General features: G+C 29.2%; 1 protein-coding gene across 1 annotated transcript in view; it reads right to left on the bottom strand.

Moving 5' to 3' along the window:
- schlank overlaps positions 1-13,002 on the bottom strand; it is a 109,343-nt gene that overhangs the window by 78,878 nt on the left and 17,463 nt on the right. Inside the window, exon 2 of the mRNA XM_065508807.1 lies at positions 12,039-12,159. Within this exon, the coding sequence (XP_065364879.1) occupies positions 12,039-12,159 (121 nt within the window). The remainder of the gene's footprint in view (positions 1-12,038; positions 12,160-13,002) is intronic.

Below are 13,002 nucleotides of genomic sequence, written 5' to 3'. Positions count from 1 at the left end.
GAAACTAAAATAGTTTTTAGTAGCAAAGAGGATCATGAGGAAACATTGAAAACATTGAAAACACTAAAGAGCAGATTCGATGCTGCGGTAACAATCGATGGCACTGCTCAATACCATGCTTTCATACCGCTTGTCGATGGAAGACTCAAATTAAAAAAGTTTTCTGCATCTACTCAATGCGATTTCTTTCCAAAGCCAAAAAAGAAGCCAGCAGCGAAATCAGTAGCTGAATCTAATAACGCCAAGAAAGGACTGACAAAAAAAAAGCAGCTAATAAAGGTGACAAATAAGGAGGATAAAAGTATGGATATTTGAAAATTTAAAAACTTCATAAATTAAGTGTAAAAATAGTTATTATATAAATTGATCTATTGTGATTAAGATTAAATTTTACTAAATTATTCATCTTTTTATTATTATTATTATTGTTATTATTATATATTAAATTAATTATTATTACAAATAAATAACAAAATTAAATTATTCAACATTTCCATAGAAAAAAAGTGATTTTTATTCCTGAGGTTAACATATTATGGGTATTACAGTATCGAGGCTATGAAATTTTAGTTGGGTATGTTACATACCATCGGAAAGGCTAATGTGTCTAGTTTCTCTGCGTAAGTTTAATTTTTAAGGTTTACACACAAATATGAAAAAAATTAAAATAGTGCAAATTTAAAAACCTTTGTCTTGAGTTACAAAACATTTATTTTGATAGATATCCCACTCGCATCCCACTGAGCGACCAAAAAGGTTTTAAAGGAAAAGACCTAAGCTTTCTTTTGAGAAAAAAATTAATAAAAAAAGAGTCCATTTTGGAAAAAAAAAAGTCAAAAAGGTTTTTGATTTTTAAAAAAAAAGTAAAAAATTGTATGTCTTGAGTTACAAAACATTTTTTTTATAGATATCCCACTCGCATCCCACTAAGCGACAAAAAGGGTGTTAAAGGAAAACACATAAGCTTTCTTCTGAGCAAAAAAAAAATTAAAAAATGGGTCCATTTTTTTAAAAAAAGTCAACAACGTTTTTGATTTTGCAAAAAAATTCAAAAATTTTAAATCTTGAGTTACAAAATATTTTTTTGATAGATATCCCACTCGCATCCCACTAAGCGACCATATAGGTCGCTTAGGAAAAGACCTAACTTCTTAAAAAAAATAAAAAAAATAAATAAAAGGGCCCATTTTGAAAAAAAAAGTCAAAAATATTTTTGATTTAAAAAAAAAAATCAAAAATATTTTATTAAATTTTTTTAATTTTTTTTTTCGAAAGATTGCATAAATAGCTATCTAAACTATTTGGGACACATTTTGCTAAGAACAATAGGTAATAAGTTATATGGATAAAAAAAACACCTGTTTGGCCAAAATGTCAAATTTTGACCTCCTATAACTAAGAGAGTTCTTGACCGATCTTGTTGAAAAATGGTGTCCGAATTACTATCCAATAGAACTAACATTGGTGAAAATTTCATCGCGATCGGAAGACATCGATTTCAAAAGTTGGTTCACTTGACGTGAAATGCCCCATATATATATATATTTTTGTATTTATATATCGCTTTTACGTTATTTTTTCTAAAATATATTAACTTAAACTATGAATAGAGTAAAACATTTCTTTGTTGAAAAAAATAGTGCAGGAATATTTTTTTAACTAAAAATTTTAGTGTAGAAAAAATTATTTCATTAGGCTGAAAAAAAAATATTTTAACTATTTTCAAAATATTATTAGTTAAAAATTTTTAACACCATCACTATTATTGAGTGAGGATTATATTTTTCAATTCATCACTAAACAATAAAAAACTTAGTGAATAATTTTACACTACCACTACCCCCAACTCTGATTGTCATATATAAGAGCCTTTATTTCCGAAGTTATCATTATTTTAAAAAAAAACATTACCTCACAAAAAATTTACAGGCTTGATCGATTGTGGGTAAATTTTGTCGAACTTTTTTCGAAAAAGTTTAATAACTTTTGCAAGTATAAACCGATATTAACAACTAATGTCTCGTTCTTATATACATAAAATTTTCTTTAAAATACTGTGCAAAAAAAATAGGGTTTCATAGAAAAAAATAAAATTGTTGAATTTGAAAAATTACAAAAAAAAAAAATAAAAAATAAAGTGAAACTATTTATAAAAACTTATATCATTTCTTGGAATATAGATTTTATGCATACATTTTATGAAAGCCTAATTCTTTAGCTATCCATAATTGTTTAAAATTTTGAAATCGGTATAAAAATGTATGAGGTAGAGGTACTACAACCTACCCTAAAACAATTTTTTCAAAATAACTCAAAATTTTGAGGGTGTTTCAAAATCTTTGAAAACGGTTTTAATATGTCCTCACATAGGCCTACAGCCTCCATTAGGTCGCTTTTCAAGTTCTGACAAAAAGTGTTATTTTGTAGCAGTGTTATTTTCTTGAAGCAATTAAAATTAAATTAAAATTAGAAAATCATTCGAATTGGGATTTGGTACTGACTTAGTGGAATAAAAGTCTTTTGTATATACAACAGGAATTACAAAGTGATGATTTTACTACTGCAAACTATTTCTTAAAATATGTACAAGGTTCCTTCAAACATCAAAAGTTACGAGCTTGTACGTAATATATACATTATTTATTTTATATTATATTTTGTATTTTATATTTATTTATTCATGTATATTATCTCAGTTTTATATAGACTTTAAAATACTATATCCTAATGCAAGAAGTATTTCAAATTCCCCGGGAGTTTTTTCCCATTGAATTTGAATAGGAAAAATGGGAAAAAACTCTCGGGGAATTTTTATTCATAATTGGGCTGAAAATGTTTCCAAATATTTTGTATTATTGTGGGGACCATATTACAAAAATAGACCATATTATGGTAAAATGGTTGTGAGGATCAAGTTATAATAAATTAATATTGTAGAAAATGCATTCCAATTTGCCAATTGTCTAAATTTTTGTATTCAGTGATATTCTTTGAATTATTACAAATAAATTATAATAAAATGAACTTAAGCCTAATTAAAAATTTACTTTCAAATTATGAAAATATAAAGTTTATTAATTTTATTAAATTTGTGAATACAGAGTAAATCAAAAAAATTATTTGAAAATATAAAAAAATTATACATAGGTTAGGTTAGGAAAGGGTGTACACTATGTGCACTTCCACTCGGAGACCTTGAGGTCCATTGTAATTCCCTTCAATAGATATAAACAGTGAGGATAGATTAAGAATAAAATATGATATATGTATAAGTTTTTTGACAAATATAATACTTAATAGTATGTGGGTGAAGTTAGCTACGAAAGTTAGCTCCGTTTTTTAACATTTCTATGTTAATGTATAAACTAACATAGCTCCTACTCAAAGACTGTTAAGTTAACAGAGCTGCTTTATATTACACTCAGTAAACATTTTATCAATAAAAACAAAAAAAGGGGTTTACCGATCATTCAGCTTTAATATATAATAACATTTTTTTTGGATAAAAAAAAAATAAATATTTATTATGAACAATCATTGATATTTTTGCTTGTACAGTATTATCTCCTTTTGAAATCCGAAAAATTGGCCAAAAATGGAAAGGTGCTCCTTATCTACTTAATGGGGTCGAAAGCCATGTATTCATAGATTTCAGAACTGTATTGCTTATATTCAGAATCAGTATAGCATTTTTGCAGCAGCATTTTCAAAATTATGAAATTGTGAATTTTGTCATATAAGGATTTTGTTGAAGAATGAGAATGAACTTTGTTAATATTATAACTTGTTTTATATATTGTAAATTGAATCAATATAGTTTGTTTTAATTGTAATATTTATTTAGAAAATTAGAAAATAAATTTTCACTTTTTGACTGTCTTTCTAAATATACGTATCACATACTAACAGGTTATGGGCCCCTCCGCGATATAAGAGTTATATAGAGATATATAGTGCGTGAATATAAAAGTGAGTTTAAGAAGAATCAAGATTTAAGAAAACTCAAGATTCAAGACTCAAGATTCAATATATTTCAAGATTTAAGATATTTCAAGATTCCAGATGTCAACCAACAATCAAATTGAGAAGCTTCGTGGAAGCGAGAATTATGAAGATTGGAAATTTATGGTTGAGGCATATTTCCAAATGAAAGGTCTTTGGAATGTTGTCCTTGGTACTGAAACAATGGAGGATAAAAAGATTCAAGCAAAATCTGAATTAATACTATTGATGGATAAGACGATTTATCCCCACATTCGTGATTGCAGTAATGCACAAGAGATGTGGAGTTCACTAAAAACTATTTTTGAAGATAGCGGACTGGTAAGAAGAGTGGGATTAATTCAAAAATTTTGTTCTACAAAATTACAAAATTGTGCAAACATTGAAGAATACGTTAACGAAATTATAACGACAGCCCATAAACTAAGAGCAGCTGGCCTCAATGTCGACGAAGAATGGGTAGGTTCAATGTTGTTAGCTGGATTACCAGAAGAATATAATCCAATGATAATGGGAATTCAAAGCTCAGGTATTAAAATAACTGGTGATGCTATCAAATTAAAATTATTACAAGATGTCAAAAAGGAATCAACAGACGTTGCTTTAGCTGGCCAAAAGAAGGTATTTAAAAATAAAGGACCTAAATGCTTTAATTGTAACCAATATGGACACATTGCTGCAAAATGTCCTCATAAAGGTATGAAATCAAAATTTAAGAAAAATGTAAATGCGATGTTGGGTTGTTTTTCTGCTCGAGATTTAAACAAAAGTGAATGGTATTTCGATTCTGGAGCAACTGCACACATGTGCTCAAATTCGAAATTTTTTGCTGATAATTTTCAAGAAGAAAATGCTGAAGTTACCATTGCCAATAATGAAACAATGCAAGTAAGGGGTAAAGGTCAAGTTAATATGACTACTCAGATTGGAAAGAATAAAGAGGAAAATGTTAGATTCCGTGAAGTTCTCTATATACCAAACTTGTATGTCAATCTATTGTCCGTTTCAAAAATAGTTGACAATGGTTATGAAGTCGTATTTAACAAAAAAGGTTGTAAAGTTATAGACAACACTGGCAGCATTATAGCAACGGGAGATATGGTTAACGGTATGTTTAAATTAAATATAGCAAGCAACAAAGTACTTATTTCTGAAGTAAAAACTCAAGAATACAATCTGTGGCATAAACGACTTGGTCATGTAAATGATGAAACTTTAAAGGATATGAATTCTGGTGCAGTTGTTGGTGTCAAATGCGAGATAAACAAACAAAATTGTATTACTTGCTTAAAAGGTAAATTTTCAAGATATCCATTTAAGAATTCCGGAACTAGGTCAACTGAAATTCTAAGCTTAATACATTCAGATCTTTGTGGACCTATGGAAGAGAAGTCAATAAATGGTTCAAGGTACATGTTAACATTTATTGATGACTTTAGTAGAAAAGTTTTTGCCTATTTTATTAAAACAAAAGATGAAGTTTGTTCCAAATTTTCCGAGTTTAAACAATTTGTGGAAAATCAAACTGGAAAAAGGATAAAGGCTTTTAGAAGTGATAATGGAACTGAATACTGTAATACCAAAATGAAGAAAATTTTTCTAGAGTGTGGTATTGAGCATCAAACGACAGTCCCATATACGCCCCAACAAAATGGTATGTCAGAGAGAATGAACAGAACCATTATAGAGAAAACTAGATGTCTACTAATTGATGCCAGTTTAACAAAACAGTTCTGGGCTGAAGCTGCAAATACTGCAGTGTATTTAATAAATCGTACTCCTTGCAAATCATTGAATGATGTCAGTCCTGAAGAGGTATGGTCTGGAAGAAAACCAAATTTAAAACATCTAAAAGTGTTTGGATGTAAAGCTGTGATACATATTCCGAAAGAGAAAAGAAAAAAGCTTGATGCTAAGGCAAAAGAAAGCATTTTTGTTGGATATTGTACTCATTCAAGAACTTATCGTTTTTATGATGTAAATCGGAACAAAGTCGAATTAAGTAGAGATGCTAAATTTTTTGAAGACAAGTTCTATTCTGAAAAGCCTAGTGATGATTCAAAATTTTATATATTTCCTGGATGTGATTCAGTGGGGGATATAGATGTTCAAATGGAGCCTATAGAATTAAGTTCTGATGAAACAATTACAAATTCTGAAGATATGTCAATCATTGTAGAAGAGAGTAACTCAGAAGAAGAACAATATTTTTCAGAAACTGATGACACATCATTGAGAGGATTAGAAGATCAAAGTATTGATTGGGCACCTGGACCATCGATGAGAAGAATCACATCTCCAGAAAATACAAGGAAGTCATCGAGAGTTCCAAAACAAGTACAAAGGTTTGGTTTTAATGTGATTCAAGTTGATGAAGAACCCAAAACAATGAAACAGGCACTAGAAAGTCCTAATAAACAAAAATGGCAACAGGCAATGAATGAAGAACTAAATGCATTAATAGAAAATGGAACGTGGGAGATTGTAAAATTACCAAAAGGCAAGAAACCTATTGATAGCAAATGGTGTTATAAAATCAAAAGGAATTCAGAAGGTGAGATTGAACGTTATAAAGCTAGATTAGTCATTAAAGGTTATTCTCAACGTTATGGAATCGACTACGAGGAAACTTTTTCACCTGTGGTTAGATATTCTTCAATCAGATTACTTTTAAGTCTGGCTGTTCAACATGATTTGGATATCGATCAAATGGACGTAGTAACAGCATTTTTACAAAGTGAATTGGATGAGGAAATTTATATGAATATTCCAGAAGGTTTAAATGAAAACAAGGATTTGGTATGTAAACTTAAAAAGTCATTATATGGTCTCAAACAAGCAAGTAGAGTATGGAACAAAAAGTTAGACCAAACTTTAAAAAATATAGGACTATTCCAATCCAATACAGAACCTTGTATATATTATAAAGTAAATAATAATGAAATAACATACGTCGCAATTTATGTTGATGATATTTTAATCTTTACGAATAATCCTGAAAGTAAGTCTAATATAAAGAAAAGCCTTACAAATATTTTTAAAATGAAAGATATCGGAGAAGCAAATTATATTTTGGGGATGAAAATTACAAGAGATCGATTGAACAGAAAATTATGGCTTGACCAAGAACAATATATATCTAAGGTTTTAAAAAAATTTAATATGGATGATTGTAAACCTATCTCAACTCCCTTAGACATAAATAAAACGGTTACCAAAGAAATGAGCCCACAAACTGAAGAAGAAGTTGAAGAAATGAAAAAGATACCATATCAAGAAGCAATTGGAAGTATTATGTATGCAGCTCAAGTAAGTCGTCCAGATATTTCATTTGCAGTGGGGGCTTTAGCCAGATTTAATAATAACCCTGGTAAGGCACACTGGCAAGCTGTAAAGCGTATCATGAGGTATCTTAAAGGAACTATGAAATACAAACTACAATTTTCTAAGGATGAAAATGAATTCATCGAAGGATTCTCAGATGCAGATTGGGCTGGAGATGTAGATGAAAGAAAATCAACCTCGGGTTATGTTTTTAAGTTTCAAGGTGGCTGTATTTCATGGAACTCTAAGAAACAGCAAACAACAGCGTTATCAACAACAGAAGCGGAATATATGGCTTTGGCAGCAGCTGGTCAAGAGGCGTTGTGGTTACAATCTTTGTTTAATGAACTTGGAAGACCATCATCAATTGTAATAAAATGTGATAACAAAAGTGCTATAAATTTGTCTCACAACAACACTTATCATGCTCGTTCAAAGCATATTGATATAAGACATCACTTTTTAAGAGAACTAGTTAATAATAAAAAGATCATTATTAACTATCTCAATACCGAGAATATGGCAGCAGACATCTTAACAAAATCCCTATCAAGTGTGAAGCATTTTCATTGCTGTGACCTGATGAATCTTGGCGTTCATTCTAGTGGGGGTGTTGAAGAATGAGAATGAACTTTGTTAATATTATAACTTGTTTTATATATTGTAAATTGAATCAATATAGTTTGTTTTAATTGTAATATTTATTTAGAAAATTAGAAAATAAATTTTCACTTTTTGACTGTCTTTCTAAATATACGTATCACATACTAACAGATTTTTTGAAATCCGAAAAATTGGCCAAAAATGGAAAGGTGCTCCTTATCTACTTAATGGGGTCGAAAGCCATGTATTCATAGATTTCAGAACTGTATTGCTTATATTCAGAATCAGTATAGCATTTTTGCAGCAGCATTTTCAAAATTATGAAATTGTGAATTTTGTCATATAAGGATTTTTTGAAATCCGAAAAATTGGCAAAAAATGGAAAGGTGCTCCTTATCTACTTAATGGGGTCGAAAGCCATGTATTCATAGATTTCAGAACTGTATTGCCTATATTCAGAATCAGTATAGCATTTTTGCAGGAGCATTTTCAAAATTATGAAATTGTGAATTTTGTCATATAAGGATTTTTTGAAATCCGAAAAATTGGCCAAAAATGGAAAGGTGCTCCTTATCTACTTAATGGGGTCGAAAGCCATGTATTCATAGATTTCAGAACTGTATTGCTTATATTCAGAATCAGTATAGCATTTTTGCAGCAGCATTTTCAAAATTATGAAATTGTGAATTTTGTCATATAAGGATTTTTTGAAATCCGAAAAATTGGCCAAAAATGGAAAGGTGCTCCTTATCTACTTAATGGGGTCGAAAGCCATGTATTCATAGATTTCAGAACTGTATTGCTTATATTCAGAATCAGTATAGCATTTTTGCAGCAGCATTTTCAAAATTATGAAATTGTGAATTTTGTCATATAAGGATTTTTTGAAATCCGAAAAATTGGCCAAAAATGGAAAGGTGCTCCTTATCTACTTAATGGGGTCGAAAGCCATGTATTCATAGATTTCAGAACTGTATTGCTTATATTCAGAATCAGTATAGCATTTTTGCAGCAGCATTTTCAAAATTATGAAATTGTGAATTTTGTCATATAAGGATTTTTTGAAATCCGAAAAATTGGCCAAAAATGGAAAGGTGCTCCTTATCTACTTAATGGGGTCGAAAGCCATGTATTCATAGATTTCAGAACTGTATTGCTTATATTCAGAATCAGTATAGCATTTTTGCAGCAGCATTTTCAAAATTATGAAATTGTGAATTTTGTCATATAAGGATTTTTTGAAATCCGAAAAATTGGCCAAAAATGGAAAGGTGCTCCTTATCTACTTAATGGGGTCGAAAGCCATGTATTCATAGATTTCAGAACTGTATTGCCTATATTCAGAATCAGTATAGCATTTTTGCAGGAGCATTTTCAAAATTATGAAATTGTGAATTTTGTCATATAAGGATTTTTTGAAATCCGAAAAATTGGCCAAAAATGGAAAGGTGCTCCTTATCTACTTAATGGGGTCGAAAGCCATGTATTCATAGATTTCAGAACTGTATTGCTTATATTCAGAATCAGTATAGCATTTTTGCAGCAGCATTTTCAAAATTATGAAATTGTGAATTTTGTCATATAAGGATTTTTTGAAATCCGAAAAATTGGCCAAAAATGGAAAGGTGCTCCTTATCTACTTAATGGGGTCGAAAGCCATGTATTCATATATTTCAGAACTGTATTGCTTATATTCAGAATCAGTATAGCATTTTTGCTATACTGATTGCTATACGGATTTTGTGAAATCCGAAAAATTTACCAAAATAAGAAATTTTTGAGATCCGATAGTAATAATAAAATCAATATTGTGAACAATTTTTTTAATAATATTTATTATTTGTATTAATGAGATCAATCGATTTTAATTTTATATAATTCATTTTAATATTTTTATGATTGTATTTAAACATTTTCTATGTTTGTTTTTGTTAACAAATAATAATTATATTGAAATGTTTTGAGATTAATTGATCATTAATGTATATTTCTTATTAAGATTCTGTGTATTGTTCAATATAATAAAATCAATATTGTGAACAATTTTTTTAACAATATTTATTATTTGTATTAATGAGATCAATCGATTTTAATTTTATATAATTAATTTTAATATTTTTATGATTGTATTTAAACATTTTCTATGTTTGTTTTTGTTAACAAATAATAATTATATTGAAATGTTTTGAGATTAATTGTTCAATATAATAAAATCAATATTGTGAACAATTTTTTTAATAATATTTATTATTTGTATTAATGAGATCAATCGATTTTAATTTTATATATTTCAATACTTTTATGTATATAATAATACTTTCAATTATTTTAATGTGTAGTATGTTGGAAAAAGTTTTGAAGCTTTTTTCAAATAAAAACAAAAGTTATATTTTAAAATAAAGTCGACTTTAACAAAAATTAGCTTTAAAATTTCTTTCATAGTTAGAGTGAATGTTTACATTTGAATATTAGAAATTCCTATACTGGTATTACAAAATTAAAAAGTCATGAAGTGTAATATTTAATAATTTTAATATTTGTGTTTTGGTTTTGTACGAATTTGCGAGAATTATGCCAACATTTTTGTAAGAAAAATTAGACGGAAATGTAAATCAATTTTTCGGATTTCAAAAAATCCTTATATGACAAAATTCACAATTTCATAATTTTGAAAATGCTGCTGCAAAAATGCTATACTGATTCTGAATATAAGCAATACAGTTCTGAAATCTATGAATACATGGCTTTCGACCCCATTAAGTATATAAGGAGCACCTTTCCATTTTTGGCCAATTTTTCGGATTTCAAAAAATCCTTATATGACAAAATTCACAATTTCATAATTTTGAAAATGCTGCTGCAAAAATGCTATACTGATTCTGAATATAAGCAATACAGTTCTGAAATCTATGAATACATGGCTTTCGACCCCATTAAGTAGATAAGGAGCACCTTTCCATTTTTGGCCAATTTTTCGGATTTCAAAAAATCCTTATATGACAAAATTCACAATTTCATAATTTTGAAAATGCTCCTGCAAAAATGCTATACTGATTCTGAATATAGGCAATACAGTTCTGAAATCTATGAATACATGGCTTTCGACCCCATTAAGTAGATAAGGAGCACCTTTCCATTTTTGGCCAATTTTTCGGATTTCAAAAAATCCTTATATGACAAAATTCACAATTTCATAATTTTGAAAATGCTGCTGCAAAAATGCTATACTGATTCTGAATATAAGCAATACAGTTCTGAAATCTATGAATACATGGCTTTCGACCCCATTAAGTAGATAAGGAGCACCTTTCCATTTTTGGCCAATTTTTCGGATTTCAAAAAATCCTTATATGACAAAATTCACAATTTCATAATTTTGAAAATGCTGCTGCAAAAATGCTATACTGATTCTGAATATAAGCAATACAGTTCTGAAATCTATGAATACATGGCTTTCGACCCCATTAAGTAGATAAGGAGCACCTTTCCATTTTTGGCCAATTTTTCGGATTTCAAAAAATCCTTATATGACAAAATTCACAATTTCATAATTTTGAAAATGCTGCTGCAAAAATGCTATACTGATTCTGAATATAAGCAATACAGTTCTGAAATCTATGAATACATGGCTTTCGACCCCATTAAGTAGATAAGGAGCACCTTTCCATTTTTGGCCAATTTTTCGGATTTCAAAAGGAGATAATACTGTACAAGCAAAAATATCAATGATTGTTCATAATAAATATTTATTTTTTTTTTATCCAAAAAAAATGTTATTATATATTAAAGCTGAATGATCGGTAAACCCCTTTTTTTGTTTTTATTGATAAAATGTTTACTGAGTGTAATATAAAGCAGCTCTGTTAACTTAACGGTCTTTGAGTAGGAGCTATGTTAGTTTATACATTAACATAGAAATGTTAAAAAACGGAGCTAACTTTCGTAGCTAACTTCACCCACATCTTAATAGTGTTGTTGTAATTTTGGATCATATAGCTATTTAAATTATTCCTTCTATAAAATGCGCTTAAAATCATTTTATTTTTGGAAACCTTTTTAAGATCTGCTTGAGAGGTATTCCTACACTTTAATGTACACTATATATTTACCTTTTTATGATCCAGACGAATCGACTTCTCATATGCCTTTTCTAATAGTGGAATATTTGGTGCCTTTTTTGATCGTGTGCTCCTAATGCCAAGTGATTTTCCAATGGGGGATATCCAAAATCTGTTATAAAAAAGAGTGAAAATAATGTATTAATTATAATGTAGATGCTTTTATAGTTTTGTTTGTCTTTGATATTATTTATCGGCTATTTTATAAATTAATGGAACACAAAATATCGTGAAACTTTGACTTTTTTTGTGCTTTGATTGATCTTCTCATTTTTAAAGCCAACAGTAATCACCATAGCTGTATTTCAATGGCCTTTAAATCATTTTTCAAGCTTCTTACATGGTGGAACCAGGATGTAAATATGAGCCGGGTGAGAGGAGACACAGATTACAAATGAGAATGAAGAAAGTAAATTTTCAATGATATTCTGAAACCCAGCTATTCATAAGCTTTAAAAATGTCGTTAACTAGCTGTTATACATTTCCGGCTCTGTTGTTCTCTAAAAACCATGCTTTCAGCGATAACTAGGCATCATGTTTCTTATTAGTAAGAAATCTGGGTCTTTCATCAATGTGGAAATTTATGGTCGCACAAATATTCCTTCTTTGAGTTTGTCATCACTTAACCCGGAAAATACTGTCTTTAAATATAAATAGCCTGACAAAATTGTTCACCAAACCAAGTTTTATGTGGAGTGATGGTAACAAGACATATTAAGGATCTACCAATGTAGATCGCATTCGATTTTCCGCAAACAAACGCTGACATTTCTGGCCATGTTTTTGTGCATTTAAGCAGTTGCGACGACCACTTAGAGCTAGTTTCTTACTTGTCAGTTAAACTCAGCTTAACACGCTGTTATATTAAACCTGAAACATATTTTGCCGAGATTTAACCAATGATTGTATTTCTCACTAATGGATTAATTTTGTAAGCATTGACATACTTTTCAG

Source organism: Calliphora vicina, chromosome 4, assembly GCF_958450345.1.
Source record: "Calliphora vicina chromosome 4, idCalVici1.1, whole genome shotgun sequence".
In the NCBI taxonomy this organism is placed as follows: domain Eukaryota; kingdom Metazoa; phylum Arthropoda; class Insecta; order Diptera; family Calliphoridae; genus Calliphora; species Calliphora vicina.
Note: the sequence above shows the minus strand (reverse complement) of the source record. Positions and strands in the feature narration are given on the sequence as shown.